Raw genomic sequence first — 26,088 nt, forward strand, 5'->3', positions numbered from 1 at the left:
ATGCCATGGTATAACGTCACATGAAACTATATATATATATATATATATATATATATATATATATATATATATATATATATATATATATATATATATATATATATATATATATATATATAGGACGTGACGTGGGCGCCGGGCGGAGCTCTCAGTCGAGGCTGAGGACTGATGAGGGGGGAATCCGTGGTAGTCGCTCCCATGGATATATGCATACCTAATATGATTAATTATGTATAGTTACTTCTAACACTGTTTTACAGCAACTTTTTACCTGCATGATAATAGCCAAAATTTATTTCAGTAACTATCCAGCTTTTACGTAAGTCTCCCCAAAGCCGTGCATCTCGAGTTGTGTACTTTACTTTCGTTTTAAGGGACTTTCTGTAAATATCCTAAATTTAATAAAAACAGTGGTTCTGCATGATGGCAGCCAAGCCCATTTGGGATTATATGGAGCTATCAACTCCAGAACAAACAATATGTTTGGTGTGTAAAGACACCTTGAAGTTCAATGGAAGCACAACTTCCAACCTCATCAAGCACCGCATAAAACATTCGATTGAGTACGCAGAGCATAAGGAAGAAAGAGCTGTGGCTGCAAAGTCACTAAAACCATCCACATCCAAAGTGCAGCCTACACTCATGGAAACAATATCCAGAACATAAATGTACAAAAGGGACTCAGAGAAAAAAAGACAGCTGGATGAAATAGTAGTTAGGATTATAGTGGAAGATCTACAGCCATTATCAATTGTTGAAGATAAATGTTTCAGAAGACTACTTAACAGCCTCAGCCCTCGATATGAGTTACCTAGCCGCCGAGAGATAGGCAGAACTCTTCTGCCTGGCATCTATACGGAGGTAACAGATTTAAGAAAGAACTGGAAAAGGTGAAGGACACTGCTCTAACAATGGACGTCTGGACGTCAAGGCAGATAAAGGCCTTTATTACTGTAACCGCCCATATATGTGTATATATATATATATATATATATATATATATATATATATATATATATATATATATATATATATATATATATATATATATATATATATATATATATATATATATATATATATATATATATATATATATATATATATATATATATATATATATATATATATATATCCTTGGTAAGCATCATGGGAAACACGGTCTGCATCTCAGCAAATTCTAGCCAAAGGGCAAGAGTCGTGTTGTTTGTGACAGGTGGAAGGGAATCCTGGATTCTGTCCGTGCTTGGATTCTCTTGCAAACACCAACGAATCTCGCGCCTGGCAGACAATGGGAAGAATCTCAGGCACCCGGGACTTGTTAAGAACTTAAGAGTACATAGGATTCGTGGAGGATTCGAATCCCACGAATCCAACAGGCCAAGTAATCGGATTCGCGATTACCCGTTTTATAGAATCCTGCCCAGCCTACATGCCGCACGTGCCGCCTGTCTGTTGACATCTGCCCAGTGCCCCTTACTCATAATTCCGTCATATCTTAACTTTTTTTTTTTCATATATATCATTTAATCATAACTGCTAATTTTTCATAATTTTGGTACAAGTTTTTGCATGTAAATTTACGAGAACCGTGTATCTTTAGAAAGAAAGAAGCGGTTGCAAGAATACTAGCTTATAATTTCTTTAGTGTCAGGTGGTGTTGAATTATACTTTCTCCTGTTTAGTCTATTTACTTGTTTATCCATTAGAATGATATTTTTTTTTTTTTCACACACAAAATTATGTTAATATTAATGTGTGTGTGTGTGTGTGTGTGTTGCATCGAAGCTTCCGGTCTATACTTTTTTTTCTTCTCCAACCTTATTTTTTTTCTTTTATCTGACAAAACTATTCCTTGCAGGTGTGTGTGTATGTGTGTGTGTGTGTGTGTGTGTGTGTGAAGGATAAAAGCATTGTTTATATTATTCCTCTTCCTTCAAGGTTCTCTCTCTCTCTCTCTCTCTCTCTCTCTCTCTCTCTCTCTCTCTCTCTCTCTCTCTCATCAACATGATCTTAGATAGTGCATGAGCCTTTGACCTAAACATTGCGAAACCTCTTGAGATAACGCTGCTGTCTACTATCTCATCCGCCTCCATGTCACCGTGACTGGAAGAGGTGTAATGCTAATCAAGTGTATATGATAAAGATTACGCCATGTTTTATCATAGTCTTAACTAAAAGTACCAGTAATTAGGAGGTTGTTTTCTTAAAACTTATGTGTCTTATCTCGATCAATTTTAACAGGTTCTAATGGAAGTTTTAAGTTTTACGTTTAACAGGCTCTAGTGGCAATTTAATTAATTATAGGGGTTTTCAAGGGTGATTTCATGATTCCAGTCATAGTTAAATAAGAATTCTACCTTATGAATGAAAAAGAAAAAGAAAATCTGCCCAAGTGTTTTGTGATACACGATTCTTTTGTCAGGAATATTTCCAGAGGCCACAGCGATTATCTCGATTTGCCAGGTTCTCGAGGCTGTTTTTCATATTGATGTAGATTTCTAGATTTCTTGCTAAATATCATTAAAACCATGGAATCACACTTGAAAATCCCAAAAACTTCCACTACTGCCTGCTAAAACTACTGGAGATCTTCATACGTTAACATGAGAAAAAATAAGAATGAAAATGAATAAATAAACTAGAAAAAAAAATCAGTAAATGAATGAACAAATAATAATGTAATGTAATGATGATGATGATATAAATGATAATAATAATAACAACAATAATAATAATAATAATAATAATAATAATAATAATAATAATAATAATAATAATAATAATAATAATAAATGAAATAAACGCAACAACAACAACAACAACAACAACAACAACAACAATAATAATAATGATAATAATAATAATAATAAAATGCAGACAAAAAATAAATTGATAAAAAAAAAAAAAAAAAACACGCATAACACAACTACTAGCCAGCCCATCTATGCGCTTACCTTCATGCAGCAAGGACTCGGCGTCTGTCCCCGCCACAAACACCACCACCACCACCAGCAGCAGCCCCCACAACATGCTGCCGACTGACGCTTCAATGACCGATCCAACACTGTCACTCTCCCACACGGTACACACATACACTCGTCTCTCTCTCTCTCTCTCTCTCTCTCTCTCTCTATCTGTCACAAGTCACTCTCTCTTATCTCTGTATAGCTGACCCTACACGATCAATATTATTACGCAATATTCCGTATTGTACAATATTATTGACAGTAAAGGGGAGGTACTGAAGAATGACACAATATACTGAAGATATCAAAAAGAGTGATATTTTAATGCACAATAAAAATGAGACAATATATTGCGCAATAATATTGATCCTGTAGGGTCCACTTTACTCGTAGCAGCCTCAAATAGAAGTTGCTGAGGTTTTCAAGTGTGTTTTTTGGTTCTATAGTCCTTTCAGAATCCCAGCGAGATCTGCTGCACTCTGACTTGCAAGCTGCAGAGTTTGAAGGAAGCTCAGCCTCCCTAAAGAAATATTTGTATTTCTTCACTCAGCTCAACTATTACATAACCATGGCGAATTTTGCTCTCATCCACAGATAGAATAGTGTTGAGACGGGTGGGGGGAGGGTGACGTTGGTAGCAACTGTGCTGCCGGGTAGTGAACACAGGCAATAATGCATGAGCTGTTAGCGGAGGCAGCTTGGAGAGACAAGAAGTGGCAAGGACGGTAACTGGTCGGGAGAGCAGCAGCATGCTGGCCAATCATTGAGGGACTGACATTATTATAAGAAGCTGTGTCGGTCCCCAAAAGAGAGAGAAAGAGAGCGCCCATTTCCTATCTACGCCACACTGCGACGCCAGATGAAGTGAAGCCGAGAGGAGAGAGAGAGCGCCCGTTTCCCGTCTACGCCACACCGCGACCCCAGATGGAAGAGAAGCCCCTGTGCCGACAGTCTGCAGTGTGCTTCCCTTGTCTGACGCTCCTAAGTAAGTTGCCCGCCGCTGTCACTACGTGACTGCGCCCCGGGGCATGCTGTGAGGATTGTGTCCTGGTAGTCTAAGACAGTGATTACTTGACACTGAGGTGTGTGTGTGTGTGTGTGTGTGTGTGGCACCTGTATGGTCTGTTACGGCGTGGACCATCGGAGGAGACAGCTGTGCTACGCTGTGACTATAGTGTGCTATTATTCTGTGTAGTGCTGTTGTTCTCTGCAGTGCTTTGGTGTTCTGTTTTGTGTAGTGCTGTTGTTCTGAGGTGGGACACGCTGCCCAGCGATATAGACACTTTGCTGAGTGAGGCCGATGGTGCTATCCTTACTGGTGTTGAAACGTGTTAGTGTGCCTCGTGTCCTGTGGTACTGCTCGGTGTGGTCAATAAAGACAGTAGTGCTAGTGAGACTGTTTTTTTTGCCCTTCCCCCCTCTCAGTAGTATGTTGAGTCCAGACTGGTGCCGTGTGTGCGTGCCTCACCCTCACTAGCCAAACGAACCCGACCACGACAGCAGTGGTGGATTCCTGTTGTGTGTGCTGACCGCCTTGGGCTGCTGCAATGCTACGTGTGTATCTGAAGGTGCCTGAAGGCCGGAACGGGCGTGCACAACAGCAGTATTTGTTAAAACTAAATCAGTTTTTAATCTGGTAAGGTAATATATATATATATATATATATATATATATATATATATATATATATATATATATATATATATATATATATATATATATATATATATATATATATATATATATATATATATAATGATTTGGCGATTATAAGTTAAGGAATAAAATTTCATGGTTTATAGAATTACAATCATTACGTCTTGCCACCATGAAGTTATGCTTAGAATAAAAGATATATTCTAGGACATAAAATACTCCTGAACATGATGGCGCTTTCAGATCTCGCATGAAGTTATATAAAAGTAAAAAAAAAAGATAAATAAATAATATGATAATAATAATAATAATAATAATAATAATAATATTTCTGAGTGTCTTGTGTGTCGCCTTGCATCTTGCGGTATCCCACGGGAAGCGGAGTTGGGAGGTGAGCGTTTTCCTTCCTCACCTTCCGTCCCTCCCTCCTTCCATGGCAACATCCAACCCACCAACGTCTCCACTCCTCGCACCCACCCTCCCATCACGGCATCGCCTCCGCCTCCACGTGGTGCATCCTGGAAACGTCAGTATTCACGGCTAAAGGGATCATGAATTTATCGACGGTAACATGTCAATCGCGCTACATTGAAAGTGATAGAAGGAGGGAGGACGTAGGTCTACCGTGACAATGACTGACTGTGCCAGATGCCTGCTAAAAGTGTGCCCACCACATGCGCCTTTTATTTGGCAGGTTTGATCATGTGGAAGTTTCCATAGAGAGATTTCAATATCCGACTGAAGCGTTACCTTTCCAAATGCTGATGTTGATGTTATAGAATTGAGAACATGAATTTGAGGTGTTGGAGCTGTATACTTAGCAAGATCCGAAAAACAGTAAACGATATACTCAATCTTATTAATCAACTGTGATTTCCCAGGTGGGTGAATACGTGCAGAGCGAAGGAGGGGGCGAAGGTTGACTGCGTCTTGTAATTCTCAAATTTTTGGTAGTCTGATAAATCAGCCATTGCAGTGTGCGTCTGGAAACTCCGCCTGAATGGCCAGTACTCAACACATGGATGGACCTGCTCCATCACTAAATGTTGGCATTGGCACTTGGGAGGGCTTCAGAGTGGTCAACATCTCTCTTACCCAGTCTTCAACCACTGGTGCGATAGGTTTATGTGTTCGTGTGGTAACGTCCCCACTCTCACACTACTCCTGGTAGGATGTTTGCCCATGTTGAAGTGAGTGATGGGTTTCTCCCACACTGAGGTGGTGTTCTAGATGCTACAGTAGGGCAGGTTTCCTTTTCTGCCATCATCTGCACTGTGACATCTTTCTGTGGTGCTTGGCACACATACTCTACCAGGATTATATTCCTGAAGACCTCAGTGGATATTTGGTATTATGCATGTGAAGTGATCGTATACCCGTTGCAGTAAGCCCCTGCCAATTAGGTAGCATAAGCAGCAGTTATTGGACTACCTGAATGTTCTGTGCCTGTTACACTAGTGGTGACAACGAGTTCCCTTGGCCGTCCCTGTGTTTGCTGTAATTGTGTGGTGTTAAGGAGCTGAATATGGTTTTCTGACCTTCTTGGACTCAGTTTGTTGTCTTGTGTTTGTCATCATCGTTTTATGCCATTAAATGCTACTGGGGTTCAGAGCTGTTGGGAACTTTGGAGTCACAGGATATAGAGATTGTTGAGCAGTGGTGTTTTCTTTCTCCCAAGGTTTTTTACCCTGCACCGCTGGTGTTTGCCCGTCCTTTGGGAGATTAAATATACTGCTTGCCGACAGGAGGATATAACAGTCTGTGGGCGTGGGAGGCCCCGTCTTTTGGAGGCGAGAAACTCAGATTATTATAAACCTCATTCATAGGTGTGCATGTCCTTTGCATTTGTTGTATTGAAAAAAAAAAAAAAGACAAAGTTGAGAGGAATTCAAAAGATGAATAAACAAGAGAAAAAGGAAGAGAGAAATATGAAAGCAAGAAAACTATAAAAAATAAATAAAAAGAAGGCAAAATAAGAACATTCAACTGCTAAAGATGGAAAGAAAAGGAAATTATATATTTTCTGCTTTTTAATGTAGTTCATAAAAAAAAATAATAATAATAATAAAAAAAAATAAAGAAGTGTTAACCTTCCTACCTAAACAGGCTGAGGTGCATAACAATGAACCCTCCACACTCTGCCTGGTGATGAGGAGCCTGACAGTTGTGAGGGCAGACAGCTGCGGCCCTCCAAGCACTGAGATGCTCCTCCACTGCACCGTGTGTGCTCTCGACTCTCAGTGACCTACAGGGGCAGACTGATGAATAGTGGATGTCCACGTGGGCCACCAGTCAGAGTGGGCAACAAGGGTCTGCTTCCAGTGGTGGCTGGGCAGAGAAAGAGGCTGGGTCCTCTGAGGAAGTCCTGGCATCACTTGCCTCCCCACTCTTCTTCTTGTGGCCAATACATGGCATCTTTCATATTTTCTTTTTCTCCCTCAATCATTTCCCACAGCTCTGTTAGTCTTCCTTTTTCTTCGCTACTCTACCTATTCCTAGCACTCCTTGGCCTATTTCCATTAAAACCACACAAATAACATTGCCATAGATGGACATTACTACAAAATCTCGATGCTCTAGTCTCACAAAAAATTAAACAGGACTAGAGTGGTATGGAGGTGGGGAGAAATTTTCTCAAGAGAAGCGAACACAATCCTCATTCAATAACAATGACACAACAACAATGTCTAGTAGCAACAGTAGTGGCAGTAGCAGTGGAAACAGTAGTAGTGGTAATAGGTGATGGTGGTGGTAGTAATGAGAGCAGTACAAGCATTAACAAATAACAGCAACCTAAAACTAATAACAATGCCTATATTCTTCCAAATCCTTCTTGGCCAATTGGGTGGTGGCCGTCACACAGTGTCATCACTTATTGCCCTCACCAACCTTGCTTGTCCTTTTAATAGCATGACCTCACCCAAACTTGTTAATCTGTTACTCTGCCCTTGTCCTCCCTCCTCTCTCTCTCTCTCTCTCTCTCTCTCTCTCTCTCTCTCTCTCTCTCTCTCTCTCTCTCTCTCTCTCTCTCTCTCTCTCTCTCTGTTATTACCATTATAACTATTATAACCGTCATCCAGTAAAAATGCGTCAAGAATGATGACTTGGGCAGTATGGAAATGAAGTCACAATGAGAAAAATAGTATTTTTCATGATTTCATAACAATTGAATCCACAGGATAATTTGAGACTCTCTCTCTTTCTCCCTCTCTTGACATCACTAATTATTTTCCCATGAAAAATCTTAGTCAGTTATGAATACATACAATCTTATTGTAGAATTTGACAATTAGAACATACTTAGTTACAACTTAACAATGTGAGAGACATTTCATGGCCACTGTGGTGGCACACAGGTGACAGCTGAGGGACATGGCTGGCTGGCTGGATCCCACCCAGTGGCCAGAAAGGATCTGGATTACTATAACAGTACTATCAGTAGTAGTAGTAGTAGTAGTAGTAGTAGTAGTAGTAGTAGTGGTGGTGGTAGTGGTAGTAGTAGTAGTAGTAGTAGTAGTAGTAGTAGTAGTAGTAGTAGTAGTAGTAGTAGTAGTAGTAGTAGTAGTGGTGGTAGTAGTAGTAGTAGTAGTAGTGGTAGTGGTAATAGTATTGGTGGTGGTGGTAGTAGTAGTAGTAGTAGTAGTAGTAGTAGTAGTAGTAGTAGTAGTAGTAGTGGTAGTGGTATTAGTAGTAGTAGTACATAATAGTAGCAGTAATGGCTTTCCTGGTCAGGCTTTCCTTCACTTCCTTGCCACTTCCCCGCCCACACATCAGCTTCCCTTCACCACTTCCTCCACAGTGAACACAGGGTTGGAGAAGCCAGCAGTGGCGGTGGTGATGGTGGTGCCCTCCTTTGCCATCTCGCCATCAAGGAAGGCAGGGTTGACAGGGGGTGGTGGGGCAGCCTTCTCTTCACTGGGTGGTGCAGGCCGCGGTGTGCTGTGACCTGTGGGCAGTGTGTGGTCAGGGAATCTTGTGTCACAACATTACAAACAAGGCCCACATAAAAAGGGAAGAAAATAAATACAATAAAATAAAACACAACTTAACCCCATTTCATCAAAAATAAGACACTGGATAAAAACCCACCGGCCTGATTACCAACATAAGAAAATTTGCTCACACAAATAATGCTGTAATAATGCGTGTGCACACACACACACCCTAACCCTATCCTCTCCAAACACAAACACTGCACAAAACCAAACTACAGCCTAAAAAACCCTCAAGACAAGCTTCATCTAAGGAAAAAATGTTAAATGCAACAACACAAACTTTACCCTAAAAAACTTATCTAAAAAAAAAAAAATAAATAAATAAATTAGCCCTATCTTGTCCAAACACAAACGAAGACTCACTGGACCTCAGCAGCAGTTGTTATGTTATGCTGGGTTGAGATGAGTTAGGTTATACTAAGCTAGGTTAGGTAAGACTAGGTTACGCAAAGACTAAGTGTACCTCAGCAGCAGTTAGGTTAGGTTAGGTTAGGCTGGGTTAGCTTAAACAAAGACCCACTGGCTCTTAGCAGCAGTCTCTTGAGGTTTGGTTAGGTTGGGCTAGGCTAAGTTAGACAGACTCACTGGGCCTCAGCAGCAGTCTCTCAAGGCCCACCACGGGAGACTCAGCAAGCAGGGACAGCAGCAAGGACAGTGGCAGTGTCAGCACCACCGCTCCCACCGTGGATATGATCTGCGGGGCAATAGTGTGTTAGTGAGGACAGTGAAATGCTACTGGGTAGTGCCATGATGAAAGTGTCTTGTGGACGATAGTGTTGTTTAGGCATGCATCTGGCCACCAAATGCTTCACGTCGTCTCCCAATGCTCGACCTGACCCGACTCTAAACAGTGATAAATTCCCCAGGGAATAAAGTAGTGGCTACTCCCCCACCACTTCTGCCCTCCCCTTCTCTCTCTCTCTCTCTCTCTCTCTCTCTCTCTCTCTCTCTCTCTCTCTCTCTCTCTCTCTCTCTCTCTCTCTCTCTCTCTCTCTGTCTCTCTCTCTCTCTGTGACACTCAAGCAAATTGTGAGAAAAGCAGTGTTATGGCCAGCACACAGGAAGGACACACACAGATAGCTCAACCCCCCATGAGCTGTCTGGGTACGCCCTGCACCACTGGTGTGCTGTCTGTGATAAAACTACTGTAGAAAAACCCAATCCTCATTGCAATGTCTCTCTGCCGTCCCCGCCCACCTCAACCCACACCATTCGCGCCACCACCCAGAAGGGCCACCACCTCACAATGATTGCACCGTTTGCCAGGATGGAGAGTAACTTTCACTGCAGTACAGTTGCTTGTGGAGCCATTTGATGCAGACTACACACCACCACAACACACACTTCCAGGCATTCAAATGGGGGTGTAAATGACTAGCTAGGAGACCACTGCTAGTTCACACAACTATTCTCTCTCCCTCTCTCTCTCTCTTTCTGTGTGTGTGTGTGTGTGTGTGTGTGTGTGTGTGTGTGTGTGTGTGTGTGTGTGTGTGTGTGTGTGTGTGTGTGTGTGTGTGTGTGTGTGTGTGTGTGTGTGTATGTATGTATGTGTGTGTGTGGGGGGGGGGAAGGGGGGTGTATCTGTGATGACCAAGATAAGCATAATACTTTAGTAATCTGGCTCTGGTTTATGTACCCACACCCTCTACTTCTAATAAGAGAGAGAGAGAGAGAGAGAGAGAGAGAGAGAGAGAGAGAGAGAGAGAGAGAGAGAGAGAGAGAGAGAGAGAGAGAGAGAGAGAGAGAGAGAGAGAGAGAGAGAGAGAGAGAGAGAGAGAGAGAGAGAGAGAGAGAGAGAGAGAGAGAGAGAGAGAGGGCACAGTGTTACCGTATTGAGGTGGGTGAAGTAGTAGGCCCCGCCTTGGCTTGTGTTGTAGTGGAGGATGCTCTGCAGGGGGCAGCGCCAGCAGGTAGGTGGTGTAGGTGAGGCGACTCACGGGCTGCCACACAGGGTGAGACAGGAACCCGTCCACCAAACCTGGAGAAAGAGGAAAAGAAGGTTAACAAGAGAAGTGACAGGAAAAGATGAAGAAGAGATAAATTGATGAGATATGACAGAAAAAGGAGAAATTAAGATAAAGAATGGCAAGAAAAGAAAATGAATGACAGAAAACAAGGAAAAGAACATAACTAATAACAAAGAGATGAGAAGTGACAGGAAGACGAGATTAAGACGAGGAATGACAGGAAAACAAGGAGAATGATATTAACATGAGGTATGACAAGAAAAGCAAAATTAAGATAATGAGAAATGACAGGAAAACAAAAGAAAGATTAAGAAAATAGGGAATGACAGGAAAACAAGACTAATGAGATTAAGATGGGGTGAGACAGGAAACTCCACCAAACCTGTGACAAATGACAGGAAGAGATAATTAAGATTAGGAATGGCATGGCAAGATGAGGAACATGAAAAAAGAAGTGAAAAAATAGCATAGTGACCCTACATACACAAAGACAAACAGTAAAGCTAAAGATGAAAGAAGGAAAAACAAACTGTTACATGTGGGCCTGATAGTTTCTTGCAGCTTCCTCCTGGGTCACCCTGTACAGTGAGTCCTCAAGTTACAATGGAGTTCTATTCCTATGCAACACTGTAAACTGGTTTTGGGTATAGGTCAGTCAGAACCAGCCTAAATAACACCAAGAGTGCTTGCTCACTCACCTGTGCTAATGCTATAATACTGTACAGTCATAATCTAGGACATAAAAATATAACTACTGTGCATGCAGAAGAACACATGGGAGACCTACACTAACTAAAAAAATGAAGAAATCTGTAAAAATCACTCAAGAGGGAATGTACAGCACTGTGACCACCACACAGCAGAAGTTCAGACTGTGGTAAAGTGAGGGCTCCCTGTACAGCAACCCATCCCACTCACCTCCATATCCATTGTGACACGCAAACACCACCCACACCAGCACAGCGCCCCAGGCCAGCCGGTGCCCACCGCCATACACCACCTGCGTCATCACCTCATAGGGGCATGGGCACCACCACCCTGTTGTAGCTGAACATGCCAAACACCACCAGTAGCCCGGTGATTGCAGCCAACGTCCACCCCACTGTGACAGTCAGCTGTGGGGATGAGTTGGGTTAAGTTGGGTTTGAGTTGGATTAGGCTAGGTTGGATTATGTTAGGTTAGGTTGAACTATCATTACAATCATGCAAACACCCTTGAAAATCCCAGTATCTCCACCACATCACACCACCACGTAACATAAACATGAGGAAGAACACAAGAAACCACACACCACCACACCACCACATATCACACAACACCATACACCACACATCACACATACCACACACCACACATACACCCACACCACACACCACACATACCACCACACCACACCACAAACCACATATCACACCAACACACATACTCTTAACCATGTTGGCCTCTGGTGAAAACTAGTAGTAGTTGTAGTAGTAGTAGTAGTAGTAGTAGTAGTAGTAGTAGTAGTAGTAGTAGTAGTAGTAGTAGTAGTAGTAGTAAATAAATTTATATATCAAGCTAGGAATCCCACATGGAGCAGCCCAGACAAAGTACCACACACCACTCACAGCATTCATCTTGTATCTGGTATTGCCTTGTCGGTAGAAGATGTAGCCCAGCCACACACCAGCCAACCAGGGGCTAGCACGAGTCCAAGGGGGAGCATAAATCTTGTCAAAGTAGTCATTACTCATTTCTGACCTGCACAAGAGAGAGGGGGTAAGTGACTGTCAGCTGGTCAAAAAATACATTCCAGCCTACCTTTGATGTGGTCTTTCCTTAACCTTGCTCTCCATGAAAAATGAGAGGAAATGACTAAGGTTTTCAGGGGTGTTTTCATGGTTCCAGTGATAGTTTAACAGGTTCCAGTGGAAGTTATTGGGGATTTCAATGGTGTTTTCATGGTTCCAGTGATGGTTTAACAGGCTCCAGTGGAAGTTATTGGGGTTTTAAGGGGTGTTTTCATGGTTCCAGTGATAGTTTGACAAGCTCCAGTGGAAGTTATTGGGGGACTTCAATGGTTCAATGGTGTTTTCATGGTTCCAGTGAAAGTTTAACAGGCTCCAATGAGTAGTAATAGTAGTAAATAAGTCTCTATTATCTATACAAGAGGCAGATAGTCCCACACAATGTGGTCAAGACAAGGCACCACACACTCGAACAATGTAGCACACCATTCACATTCTTAGCGTCATTAGCCCCTGGTGGAAAGGGTCAGCCTCACAAACCACCCTACTAAACCTCAGGAGCGTAGGCACAACACAGCTGGCTACACACATCCATAGCAAGGCCTCTCAGTACAAACTAATAATGAGGCCGTTCCCTATCTTGCACCTCCTCCAATCCTGAGACCACAACAGATGCTGGGTATTCACACTAACTGTACACACACACACACACACACACACACACACACACACACTCACACACACACACACACACACACTTACGTAACTAAAGGATTGGAGAGAGATGTAGGAGGAAGGTTGTACTGGTAAATGATTGCAGCAGGAATGATGGCAGATGCAGCAGTCAGCAGGAACAGCCAAGCCTTACCTGTGGACCATAACATAAAAACATCAGAAAACAAGAACACAAGGGTTGGTGCAGGAAGTCCTCAGGCCTACGTGTGGCAGTCCCTGTATGAGACACACCTGCCTATTTCCACCTGTCATCACCCATCTATTAGTACTACTTACTACTAACACAAGAACACAAGGGTTGGTGCAGGAAGCCATCAGGCCTACATGTGGCAGTGCCTGTATAAAACATGCTTGCCTATTTCTACCTGTGATCCCCATCTATTTCTAATTTTACTAGGCCTACACATGGCAGTGCCTGTATGAACATGCTTGCCTATTTCCACCTGTCATCCCCATCTATTTTTAATTTTAATATCACTATTGCTACTACTACTACTAATAACATAACAACAGAAGAGTTAGTGCAAGAAGCCATCAAGCCTCACATGGCAGGCCAGCAGTGGGCATACCATGTGGCAAACCAGGCCAGCAATCCCAAACGGGGTGGCCCAAACAAAGCACCACACACTTACATACACACACACATCATCCACACTCTCAGCCCCATCAGCTCCTGGGTGAAAGGGACAGTCTCATGAACCACCCTACTACACCTCAGTAGCTCTGGCACACTTTACTACACCACACCATGCCTGCCAAGCTCCACACCCAACACTAGCTTCACTACAACACAACCCTCTCCCAACAACAGGAAAGAGACACTCACCATACTTCTTGAGGAAGTAGAGAGGGAGGATGATAAGTGGAGCCACCAGGTAGAGCTGCATGTCTGTCCCCAGGTACCAGGCCTGCCCCACACACTGCCAAAACACAACATTACTGTCAACACTCACAACTACCTCTGTGGTATGCAAAACACAAAAAATAGTCACCACCTTTTTTCTTTTCTGTCTGGAATGAAGACCTCCATGCCAGATTGACTTCAGCCTCTCTCTTCCCCCTCATCAACTTCTCTACTCTAACTGACTGTCTTCAACCTCCTTCTCTTCTCCCTCATCAACTCCTCTCCTCTAACTGACTATTTTTTCTCTCTCTCTCTCTCTCTCTCTCTCTCTCTCTCTCTCTCTCTCTCTCTCTCTCTCTCTCTCTCTCTTTCTTCCTCATGAACTCCTATCCTCTTACTGACTGTCTTCAGCCTTTCCATCACCACAATGTTGCATTTTTCGCTATCTTCTATGGCTATTTTCGTGCTAACTGCTCTTCTGATCTTGCTAACTACATGACTTCCCTCTCTGCACAATGCTTTCTTTAATCTCTAACCCCTTTTCTGTCTATCTTTCTAATGCAAGAGTTAACAAGTATTTTCAATCATTCATCCCTTTCACTGGTAAACTCCTGAACTCTCTGCCTGCTTCTGTATTTCCTCCTTCCTGTGATTCAAACTTCTCAGGAGGGAGGCTTCAACACACTTATCCTTCAATTTTGGATGATCCTTTTGACCTTTCTTTGGGGACTGGTGCCTCAGTGGGCATTTTTCTTGTAACTTTTTGTTACCCCTGGCCAGTTTCCCTCTTATATTGAGAGAGAGAGAGAGAGAGAGAGAGAGAGAGAGAGAGAGAGAGAGAGAGAGAGAGAGAGAGAGAGAGAGAGAGAGAGAGAGAGAGAGAGAGAGAGAGAGAGAGAGAGAGAGAGAGAGAGAGAGAGAGAGAGAGAGAGAGAGAGAGAGAGAGAGAATTACTACCACAACAACCATACACCACTCACCACAGGATCACCGAAGTAGAAGTTATCCAGGAAAAGGATGTCCCTCCACCAGTACTTCTGACAGTTTGGGTAGAATGCAAGGTCCCATATAAAACTAATGGGTCCTCCCACCAGGAACCGCATCACAGTGGCATAAAGACCCACCGTCAGGCCAATGGGGGGACCAGGCTGTGGGGGGTGGGGGAGGAAATTGGTGGTGAGATGTTTCCAGGGGTATTTAAGTGATAGGAGGTGTTTTAAGCATGAAGAAGGGATACTGCAGTTTTCTAACTGATGTAACAAGGGTGTAGTAGTAGTAGTAGTAGTAGTAGTAGTAGTAGTAGTAGTAGTAGTAGTAGTAGTAGTAGTAGTAGTAGTAGTAGTAGTAGTAGTAGTATAAGTTCACGGCCTCTTATCCAAAAACCTTGGGGTCTGACACTTTTCAGATTTCAGAATTCAGAATGGAAGATTTTTAGTGTAGATTTTAATGTTTTATTGCTAAAACATTACAGAGCACTGGATGGCTCAGTGACAGAGTGCTTGGCTCGTGGCCACAAGGTTGTGTGCCTCAATCCTAGCAGTTACTTTGTGAAGTATATAACACTCTTGTCACTCTGTCTGGGCTACAATGGCATAGGTCCGGGATTCCTGAATCCTCCAAATAATAATAAAATAATAATCATACATATACTGTGAATGAAGTTTTATAATGCCTGCAAAAAAAAAAAAAAAAAAAAAATGAAGTGCAAGCATGAGTGTCCAAAGACCACAGCTTTGATGCTCAATCTACTGCATGGGAGGCATCACAATGTGGTAAATTTTCATCACACATGGTAACTCACATTCCCTGATGATGCTATGCTCAGTTGTCGACAGTACCTGTGAGGCACAGTGGGTAGAGATGTCTCTCCCATGCTCTCCTGCCTGTTTCCCCCTCGCCGTGACCTTCTCATTTCATCACTCACATTTACTTCTCCTCACATTATGATGGATCCCAGCAAACTTAACAACAAAGAAAAGAGTGTTGTGAATGTGTTTGTTTGAGTGGCTCAGTAACTGTGGGACTGGAAGGAAGACGGGAAGATTAGAGGCTGCCATCACACGTGTGGCAAAGGCAGCACCAGCACTGTCACTCCCACCCACACACACACACACACACACACACACTCTCTCTCTCCCCTCTCCCTCACCGCATGAATCTGTGGACATAGAAGAGAAGCACATTGAAGCTGTTGGTCCTCCTGGCCTCCCTCAGCACACTGTAGGAGACGAGAAGCCCACTCAGGAAGAAGAAGGTGTCCACACTGGGGAAGCCATTCATGATTGTCTGTGCCAGGATGTTCTGGTAGCTCTGTGGGTGAAGTGGTGGTGGTGGTGGTTGGAGGAGGAGGAGAAAGAGGAGGCAGCAAAGGAAAAGGAGATAAAACAATATACTGTCATTTAGATTTCAAAACATTTCACACACACACGCAGATCTTACCCAAAGGAGCAGCAGTATATTAGCCATGTTGAGAAAAGGTATGGTCTGCTGGTGGCACCAAATCACCCACACCATTGAAAGTGTTCTGAAAAAGAAAGAGGAAGGAGTTTAGCAGGCTCTAGTAGATGTTAGCGGGGGTTTTTAAAAGGCATTTTCATGATTCCAGTAATAATCTAACAGGTTCTAATGGAAGTTATTAGGATTTTCAAGGTTGTTTTCATGATTCCAGTGATAGTCTGACAGGCTATAGTGGAAGTTATTAGGGCTTTCAGGAGTGTTTTCAAGATTCCAGTGATAGTTTAACTGGCTGTAGTAGAAGTTACTAGGGTTTTCAATGGTTTAGCAGACTTCAGTGGAAGTTACTGGAATTAGTGGAAGTTAGTGAGGTTTACAAGGGTTTAACAGGCTCTAGTGTAATGGCTTGCCCTGATGGAAGGAATGGTGGTGGTTGTAGTAGTAAATAAGTTTTATCTATCTATCTATCTATATACCAGGCCAGCAATCCCATAAAGGGCAGCCCAGTCAAGGCACCACACACATGTAGTTCACACTCTTAGCTTGCCAGCCCCTGCTGGAAAGGGATAGTAGTAGTAGTAGTAGTAGTAGTAGTAGTAGTAGTAGTAGTAGTAGTAGTAGTAGTAGTAGTAGTAGTAGTAGTAATAGTAGTAGTAGTAGTAGTAGTAGTAGTAGTAGTAGTAGTAGTAGTAGTAGTAGTAGTAGTAGTAGTAGTAGTAGTAATAGTAGTAGTAGTAGTAGTAGTAGTAGTAGTAATAGTAGTAGTAGTAGTAGTAGTAGTTTATGTTTTAACCCCACTGGCCCCTGGTGGAAAGGAACAGTAGTAATAATGATAGCAGCAGCAGCAGCAGCAGCAGCAGCAGCAGCAACAGCAGTAGTAATAGTAGTCTATCTATCTATCTTAGCCCCACTGATAAATAGTAAAATACCAAACAAAACAGCCAGTCACCTCAGTGCGTGCAGGCAGGTGATGTTCCCCGGACTGGCCTTGGGGTTCACCTGGAGTATCTTGCCCAGGTTGGTGTAGGCTGAGAACACCAGCAGGTAACGAAGCACACCTGTGGGGGAGTGGAACAGGCGAGTTAGTGAGTGAAAGGTAAGAAAAGGTGAGGAAAACATTGGCTTGTATTCTGAAGTGCTTTCCTCTCCCACCACGACTGTCTTCCATGACCACAGGCATGATTAGCTGGGTTCTCAAGAATGTTTATCTCAATAATAATGTGGAAGTGTTAATCTGTCACTAGAACCATAAAATCACCCTAAAAAAAACCTTATGTCACTTCAACCACAGCCTTTTGAAATTAGTGGACGTGCGGCACAGAAGTGTTTCAGAATACGGTCCTCAGTGTTGTGGTGAAAGTTTACAGCATAATTTGAGTTATGGCATCTCAGCCTTAATAATAGTTACAAGTTTACACCATAATTAGAAACTCAGGATGGTAGTATAAATTCTATATGTGCAGTTTGCATCCAACCTGTTTTTCTTGTTTTTTTATGTAAGAGGGGAACTGGCCAAGGACAAGAGAAAAGAGTGGTCTGCCTTGGAGGAAAATATGGGGATAGTCTCATATGTCAATTATAGCCCAAAACCTACATTTCAATTAGAAAATGATGAGGTCATCTTGCATACCCAGTTACCTGATACACCAACACCAAGACAGGGTGGTGTAACCAATATTCTCTGGGTCAGTAATCACAATAAAACAAGAAATAACGGGTTCAAGCTTAGCAGAGAGAGAGAGAGAGAGAGAGAGAGAGAGAGAGAGAGAGAGAGAGAGAGAGAGAGAGAGAGAGAGAGAGAGAGAGAGAGAGAGAGAGAGAGAGAGAGAGAGAGAGAGAGAGAGAGAGAGAGAGAGAGAGAGAGAGAGAGAGAGAGAGAGAGAGAGAGAGAGAGAGAGAGAGAGAGAGAGATAGCAAGGGGCTGGTTCTCAAACAGAGTGGTGGATGAATGTAATGGACTCAATAATCAGGTTATTAGTGCTGAGTCATTAGGGAGCTTTGAAAGATTTGACAAATGTATGGATAAGGATGACAGGTGGAAATAGGCTGGCATGTTTTATACAAGCACTGCCATGTGTAGGCCTGACGGCTTCCTGCACCAACCCTTGTGTTCTTGTGTACAGTCAAAGACAAAAATCACATCAGGGTTTTGCCTAAATATGAAATATAATTCATGAAACATTGTGAAAATCTGAATGCAGTTATGCACTAGTGGTTGGCAAGCCTGAACCCTTCAAGTACTGTTCACGTAACGGTTCGAAGCTGATGACATAATGGCTAAAGGAAATCAAGGGGATATTTGTTTACTGGTGCAATAAAGGATTGCTTTCTCCAGTTCATATCCTATGAGACACCCCTAGTGCTGCATGTCATAGGGGAAAGTCCAACAATTCAGCAAGTATACTGAATGTGACATGTGCTTCAGACACTGCTTCAATACAATGAGTGGCTCAAAAACACTGAATGCATCACAGAACACAACAGTCCTAAGGATGTGAATCATTATGACACACGAGGTGTGGTGAGTACTGAAGCCCCTAAGCAGAGCTACATACCAAGCATTCCCATGACACACAGCAGACAGCACTGTAAGATTAGCCTTTTAACAGATGTCTTAACTAAAATTCATGACTCACCTTTTAGTCTCTGACTGTACACGAGTCTGCAGCATCATTACAACATTTAACCAGGTAACGCTGGGCTGCTCTTACCATGGACTGACAACTTGGTGTCAGCATGTGTATACCAAGACCAGGTTATACGAGATATTCACCTAAGATACGTGGACACAGGCCTGTGACTCCTTAGAGTACTTAGCTGGAATGTCTGAATGGTGGAGAGTAAGCTGAGATGTTGGTGGCTGAGCTGGAGTGTAACTGTGACTGCCCCTCAAGTGTGACTGAGCTGCACTTGCGTGCCCAAAAACCCTCAGGTCAAGGGTTTGGATCCTACTCAACACTGGATCCTAAACCATTCTTTTAGGGCGGGTTCTTAAAATTAGAACTGAAAATAACAACCATCACCATTTCATCATTGTTTTGTTGGGACACAAGCTTATTCCATCAGAGCGTACCTTTGCTGACATGTTGCTTGGCAGTGTACTCCAGGTAGATGTCCACCACTGAGGCACAGATCACCAGTCCAAGCAGGAAAGTGACCAGAGACCTGAGGGAGGGAGGGGAAGGTTACACTGCTGATACACTATTTTCTTCTTTTAATCCTTTCACTGTAATACTATTTTCTTTAATCACCAAAAACTCTCTTAAATATAGCCACTATATTTTTTATGAGAGAGAGAGAGAGAGAGAGAGAGAGAGAGAGAGAGAGAGAGAGAGAGAGAGAGAGAGAGAGAGAGAGAGAGAGAGAGAGAGAGAGAGAGAGAGAGAGAGAGAGAGAGAGAGAGAGAGAGAGAGAGAGAGAGAGAGAGAAACATACTCACATAAAACCAACATCTGCATCAGTGAACTCCACCTTTTCATCCTGTACAGAACATTCAAGGACAGTGGGGTAGATTCCACGTGGCAGGAACTCTCCAATGAGGCTGCTCTGTTGGGGGTGAGACAAAACAATAACATGAACATGAGAACACAAGGGAAGGGGAGAGAAAGAAACATAAGAGGAATAACAATAAAATAACACAAGACTTGGTTTAGACTTATATTTTGGGAATGAGGCAATAACAGAAAAACATAAGAACACAAGGGTTAGTGCAGAGAGAGAGAGAGAGAGAGAGAGAGAGAGAGAGAGAGAGAGAGAGAGAGAGAGAGAGAGAGAGAGAGAGAGAGAGAGAGAGAGAGAGAGAGAGAGAGAGAGAGAGAGAGAGAGAGAGAGAGAGAGAGAGAGAGAGAGAGAGAGAGAGCAAACATCAACACAATAACAGCAAAAGAAAAAAAGAACATGTCATAATTCATAAGAACTTAACCCTAGCCTAGCCAAACCTAACCTAACACACACACACCCCTCACCTGCAACTCTTCCTTGGTGCAAAAAACAAAGAAAGAAAGTATGAATGTAAAAAATATGCAGAGCGACAAAAACAACCTAACCTAACACACCTGAACCTAACTTAACACAGCCTAACATCACAAAAAACAAAGAAAATAAAATCAACACAAATGAAACAAAAAAGTAAAACAACACTCTAACCTAACCTAACCTAACACCCCCAAGGCAGCTCACCTGCAGCTCCTCCTTGGTGCACACATCCGGCATACACGTGTCATACTGCAAGTTCCCATACGGCACCGCTAAGGGCATCACACCCGTCCGAGGCTCCCGCACCAGACTCTTCAGCAGTGTGAAGTCAGGCTTGCCAACATGGCGGCGGAGGTATTCAATGTATTTGGCTGCTGCGTCTGGGTCTGGCTGTATGTGCGGCTCTGCTTCTGTATTCCTTTCCTCCTCATTGCCTGTGAGTAATGTTCTGTTTCGGGTGCATTGGGTTCGATTAGGTTAGGTTGGGTTACATATGGTTAGGTTAGGTTATATCAGGTTAGGTTAGGTTACATAATAGTAGTAGTACTAAAAGTATGATAGTAGTGGTAGCTGTCTTGGTAGAAGAAGACGAAGAAACAGTAGTACTAATACTTGTAGATAACAGGAAGTCTCAGTTATCAATTCATCAGTGGAGTCAATAGAGAGCTTTTAAAAAAAGATTAATCAAAAACGTGGGCAAACACTTCGCTGCCTCCAGCATCACCACCAATGGCTGCATTGCACATCATACAGATCCTGCTACCAGTGTGCTGACCAACTGACTTACCACACCAACCCTCAGTTTGATGTGGCACCACAACACATCACAACACAAAGGTTCTTATGTGATAACTTTGTAGTTTGCCCTTAATTCTTCCAACATAACAATATAACAAGAAGGCTCTTACATGATAATCTTGCAGTGTTTCTCCTTATTTCATCAAAAACACAATGCAACACACAAACTGTTACATGATAATCTTGCAGTGTTTCTCCTTATTTCATCAGAAACACAATGCAACACACAAACTGTTACATGATAATCTTGCAGTGTTTCTCCTTATTTCATCAGAAACACAATGCAACACACAAACTGTTACATGATAATCTTGCAGTGTTTCTCCTTATTTCATCAGAAACACAATGCAACACACAAACTGTTACATGATAATCTTGCAGTGTTTCTCCTTATTTCATCAGAAACACAATGCAACACACAAACTGTTACATGATAATCTTGCAGCGTTTGCCCTTATTTCACCAGCAACACAAAGCACCACACAACACACCACAGCACCACTACACAACACCAGCAACACAACACAAAGACCCTTACGTGTAAATCCTGCAGTGTTTGCCCTTAATTCTTCCACCAGGGGAGGCCGCAATCACACACTCGTCAAAGAGGCCGGAGTATGGATTACCCAAGTACTGTCCATCCGTTGTCTTCCCCCAGGAATCGACCACTGCAATAAATTGTTTTTGTTTTCTCAAGAGAGTTTTGTAAAGGGATAAAAGATACTGGTAAATATAATCTTCTCTTCCAACCACAGTCAGAATGATGTATGTAATAAACTGTTTTTGTTTTAGGAGAATTTTGTAAAGGAATATGTAAAAGCTATTGATAAGTGAGTAGACTTTCTGTATTCTCTTACCACCATTCTGTCCACCTCCCTAATGCAAGTGAACCAGCATTCTCAGTCTTTCTAGTTTCTCTCACCACCATTGTCACCCCTGTATTGCAAGTCAACCAGCATTCAGAATCTTTCACCCCCTTTCAACACCTTTGTAATGCAACCTAACCCTTTCTCTGCCAGACCACTTACTTCTCCATCACCACAACTTTCTGGACACGTCTGTAGGATCACCTCCTACACAGACAGGTATATGCTACTTTAGAAAACACAGACTTAACCTTTAACAAACTCCATTGCTTACATGTATCCAAGCAAACATCATTTTTACAATGTCACTGTTATAAAAATAATAAGGATAATATTGAAATAACACTAGCATTTCCATCCAAGGGTGAGGTTAGGTTAGGTTTAGCTTAATTCACTTCATTAATTTAACAACTAATCCTTTCACTTTGTATATCATGATTTAAATCAAAACAAATTATTTTGCCTAGAAATAAAGTCACCATCTGGAAATCATTAGGCTTGTTTTCATAATATACAAATAATTTAGGATCGTTTGTATAAATAAAAATTTGAGGCCAATAACCAATCATATTTTATTTTATTTTTTTTTGGGGGGAGGGACATTTTTCAATGATCAGTTGAAGTCTCTCTATTGGGGAGGCATATTTTTCAATCATCAGCTTAAATCCTTTTTATTTATTTATTTTATTTATTTATTTTTTTTGCACATTTTTCAATCATCTTTTGGCCTCTCTCCCTTTTATGTATTTTATGGAGGAATTTAATATTTCTCTCTCTCTCTCTCTCTCTCTCTCTCTCTCTCTCTCTCTCTCTCTCTCTCCAGGGCACTCACTGTACTTGGCCCACATGGAGGAGGACGAGTTGGACTCCAGGGCCGTGGCCATCTCCCCCAGGGCCCTCCCGCAAGGGCTGGAGGGAGACACAGCTAGGGGCAGGTACATGGCGCCCACATCTTCCGCCACCTGCCGCACGTGGTCGGTGCCACCTGCAAGAACACGCCATTAACCAATAATACATTAGCCTTGCCTAGCCTGTCATAACTCCACCCCCTAACCTAATCACCATCGAGCCTCGTCGCATGGTCAGAGCCATCTGCCGTAAAAACATACTATTTATCAACAACAGGACGTAGCCTGTCCTAACCAAACCTAACATGCTGTTTACCTTATAACGAGACATTAACCTAGCAATACACCATTAGCTTACAGCAGCACAACATTAACCAAACAATACACCTTTAGATTAACGTTTGCGATAATTCCGTGTTACTTTGCTGCTGAACACTGACACGACAGTACAGTATATTTACTGCAGTGTAGCCTACACCTTTAAAAGTTGTGGGCAACTTCTTACAGTTAACTCACGAATCCGCATTGAAATCATAAGTGCCTCCCACAGCCTCTACAAATTATGTAAAGTACAGCTTTCACGGTAAATTTATAGTTTAAGCCAATGTCCCCAATCTCTACCCACGGCCCACGGCGTTATTATTAATTTCCGACAAGTAGTGTAATCATTAGAAATGATGTGAATAGTGAGAAGAACAAAATGAGGTAGGTTATTACCACGTAGTGTGTAATGGCTTAAACTATAATAAAACCGCTTTCACACTTACTATGCGTCTCACATGTAGATAAAATATATACATAAAATCCCTTTATTGTCCGTACATAACCATACCTCATTTGTTGTATTGAAACTACTGAATGATAGGCATTTTATGACGCACATTTTATAAGCAAGATATATAAAGGGCATTCTGCACAGCCCTGTCAGCGAGGGCGTCACAGCTCCATGCTAGTTTGCCTCCAGCTGTCAAGAAGCTGAGGAAGGTTGTAATATGGGTTTGCTGTTACTCCTTTGAAAATGACCGCCTTCATCTTCACAAGTTTGACACCATTTCCTCTCTTGGTGAGTGTTGATATGTCATTAGAGTAGTAAAAATAGTCTTAAAATCTCATGTCACTTCATTTAAAGCCTTTTGCAAGTACGTACTGCGTAATAGTGGTGCGGCGCAGAGTATTGGAACATGATCAGTCAGGCTGCGCATGCCTCCTGCGTGTTACCATCTGCTCAATGTTCATAATTCCGTCATATCTTACCTGTTTTTATGTAATTTAATCATAATTTCTCTCTCTCTTTTTTTTTTTACTTGGCAAAGGTTTTCGCATGTAAATTAACGAGAAACCTGTAACTTTAGAATGAAGCACTTATGAGGATACCAGCCTTTAATGTCAGGTGGTGTGTTGAATCTTATTTTTCCTGTTTTATTTATTAGAATAGCGATGTTTTTTTTTAAACACAAATTTATGTTAGCAGTGTGTGTGTGTGTGTGTGTGTGTGTGTGTTGGATCGAATCTTTCTGCTTATATTTGTTCCTCTTTCTTCTTAAAAGATTCTCTCTTTCTCTATGTGTGACTCATCATTATCTTCTTTGTGTAATAGCCTTTCACCTAAATATTGCGAAACACTTAAGATGACGCTGCTATCTACTATCTCAGTCTTTCACGTCACTCATCATGACTGGCGGGGCAAGGTGTGTAATGCTAATCAAGAGTGTGTGATAAAGATTACGCCATGTTTTACCACAATCTCAACCCCAGTCTTACCTAATTAGGTTAATTACATGTACAAGTAATTAGGAGGCTATATTCCTGAAAGCTTATGTGTTTTATCTCGATCAATTTTAACAGGTTCTAGTGAAAGATTCATTTATATATATATATATATATATATATATATATATATATATATATATATATATATATATATATATATATATATATATATATATATATATATATATATATATATATATATATATATATATATATATATTAGGATTTGAGTGATAGTTTAGCAGGTTCTAGTGTAAGTAGAAGGGTTTTTCAAGGGTGTCTTCATGATTCCAGTAGCAGTTCTAGTAGTAGCTCTAGTGGAAGCTGTTAGTGTTTTCAAGAGTGTTTTCATGATCCCAGAAATAGTTTAATAAAAATTCTGGCTTACGAAAGAAAATGAGAACCTGGCTGAGAATGCATTCTGTAATATGCGATTCTTTTATCAGGAATATTTCCAGGTTCTCATGAGTCTTTTTCATATTGATGTAGAATTCATGTTAAAACTATCATTAGAATCACAAAACCACCCTTGAAAATCTCAGTAACTTCCACTATAGAACCTGCTAAACTATCACTGGAATCATGAAAACATCCTTGAAAACCCCAATAACTTCCACTACAGCCTGTTAAAAATACTGCAGATCTAATCAAATTAACATAATAAGAAAATAAGAATATGAAAATAAGTAAAAAAAAAAAAAAGAATAAATCAATAAATGAATGAATATTCAAATACAAGTGTAGCAATGATGATGATGATGATAATAATAATAATAATAATAATAATAATAATAATAATAATAATAATAATAATAATACCAGCAATAAACAGAACAAAAACAAACCAACAAACAAACCACCACGCATAGCACAACCACCAGCCAGCCTGTGTGTGTGTGTGTGTGTGTGTGTGTGTTTACCTTCATGCAGCAACGACTCGGCGTCTGTCCCCGCCACAAACACCGCCACCACCACCACCAGCAGCAGCCCGCCCAACATGCTGCTGACTGACGCTACAGTGACCAAACCTACACTGTCATACTACCAAACAGGGCCACTCTCTTATCACCTCCCGTGATCTCTTGCGTGGTCTCAAGTCCTTCTCTCTCTATCTCTGTTATTTGTAAAAGGCTTAAATGGAAGTTGTTGGGATTTTCAAGTGTTTTTTTTTTTTTTTTTTTTTTTGTATCATTTTAGTCTCGTAAAAAAAAAAAAAAAAAAAAAAATCTCGGGGAGACCTCTAGCGCCCTGCTCCTCCCTGGCCCACGAGTTTGAAGGAAACTCAGCCTTCCTAAAGAAATACTTATATTTCTTCACTTAGCTCAACAATTACACAAGTCAAACAAATTTTGCTTACATCCACATATGGAGTTGTTTGTTCAACTACATCACAGTTTTCATTCTCAATGGATGAACAAAAAAAAGTATGCCAAATATAAATTAAGGAATCGAATTTCATGGATTATATACCATTTCACTTTTA

At 41.6% G+C, this 26,088-nt stretch overlaps 2 protein-coding genes across 5 annotated transcripts in view; both read right to left on the reverse strand.

The window, feature by feature from the left end:
* The window catches only part of LOC135095780 (nose resistant to fluoxetine protein 6-like), a 49,889-nt gene extending 24,211 nt beyond the window's left edge, over positions 1–25,678 (reverse strand). For 2 of the 4 annotated variants that reach the window (XR_010264490.1, XM_063996878.1), the window contains exons 1-6: positions 25,526–25,678; positions 22,820–22,972; positions 21,660–21,789; positions 20,528–20,771; positions 19,788–19,894; positions 19,422–19,513 (exon numbers count right to left, since the gene is read on the reverse strand). Coding sequence is in view for 3 of the 4 variants with exons in the window: in XM_063996878.1 (XP_063852948.1) it covers positions 19,422–19,513; positions 19,788–19,894; positions 20,528–20,771; positions 21,660–21,789; positions 22,820–22,972; positions 25,526–25,604 (805 nt within the window). In the remaining variant the exon portion in view is untranslated. Of the gene's footprint in view, positions 1–2,957; positions 3,117–19,421; positions 19,514–19,787; positions 19,895–20,527; positions 20,772–21,659; positions 21,790–22,819; positions 22,973–23,982; positions 24,053–25,525 lie in introns of those variants that run through there. The other 2 variants (XM_063996880.1, XM_063996879.1) reach the window with 2 other exon arrangements.
* Positions 7,754–17,528, reverse strand: LOC135095829 (nose resistant to fluoxetine protein 6-like). Its single transcript, XM_063996955.1, has 12 exons — positions 17,501–17,528; positions 17,348–17,406; positions 16,406–16,418; positions 16,044–16,180; positions 14,875–15,042; positions 13,877–13,970; positions 13,078–13,183; positions 12,196–12,328; positions 11,506–11,702; positions 10,449–10,598; positions 9,206–9,314; positions 7,754–8,571 (listed from the first exon to the last, which is right to left on the reverse strand). The coding sequence occupies exons 1-9, from the start codon at positions 17,526–17,528 to the stop codon at positions 11,601–11,603; spliced, it is 840 nt and encodes a 279-aa protein (XP_063853025.1). The 3' UTR covers positions 7,754–8,571; positions 9,206–9,314; positions 10,449–10,598; positions 11,506–11,600.
* Positions 25,679–26,088: the final 410 nt, after the last annotated feature.

This window comes from Scylla paramamosain, unplaced genomic scaffold, assembly GCF_035594125.1.
Source record: "Scylla paramamosain isolate STU-SP2022 unplaced genomic scaffold, ASM3559412v1 Contig1, whole genome shotgun sequence".
In the NCBI taxonomy this organism is placed as follows: Eukaryota; Metazoa; Arthropoda; class Malacostraca; order Decapoda; family Portunidae; genus Scylla; species Scylla paramamosain.

Coding starts and splice junctions, on each gene's coding strand:
- LOC135095829 (XM_063996955.1), bottom strand. CDS start 17,528: ATGCCTGTGGTCATGGAAGACAGTCGTG. Junction 15,043..16,043: donor TATGTCCACAGATTCATGCG/GTGAGGGAGAGG, acceptor CACCCCCCACAG/CCTGGTCCCCCCATTGGCCT. Junction 13,971..14,874: donor TCTACTTCGGTGATCCTGTG/GTGAGTGGTGTA, acceptor GTGTTTTGGCAG/TGTGTGGGGCAGGCCTGGTA.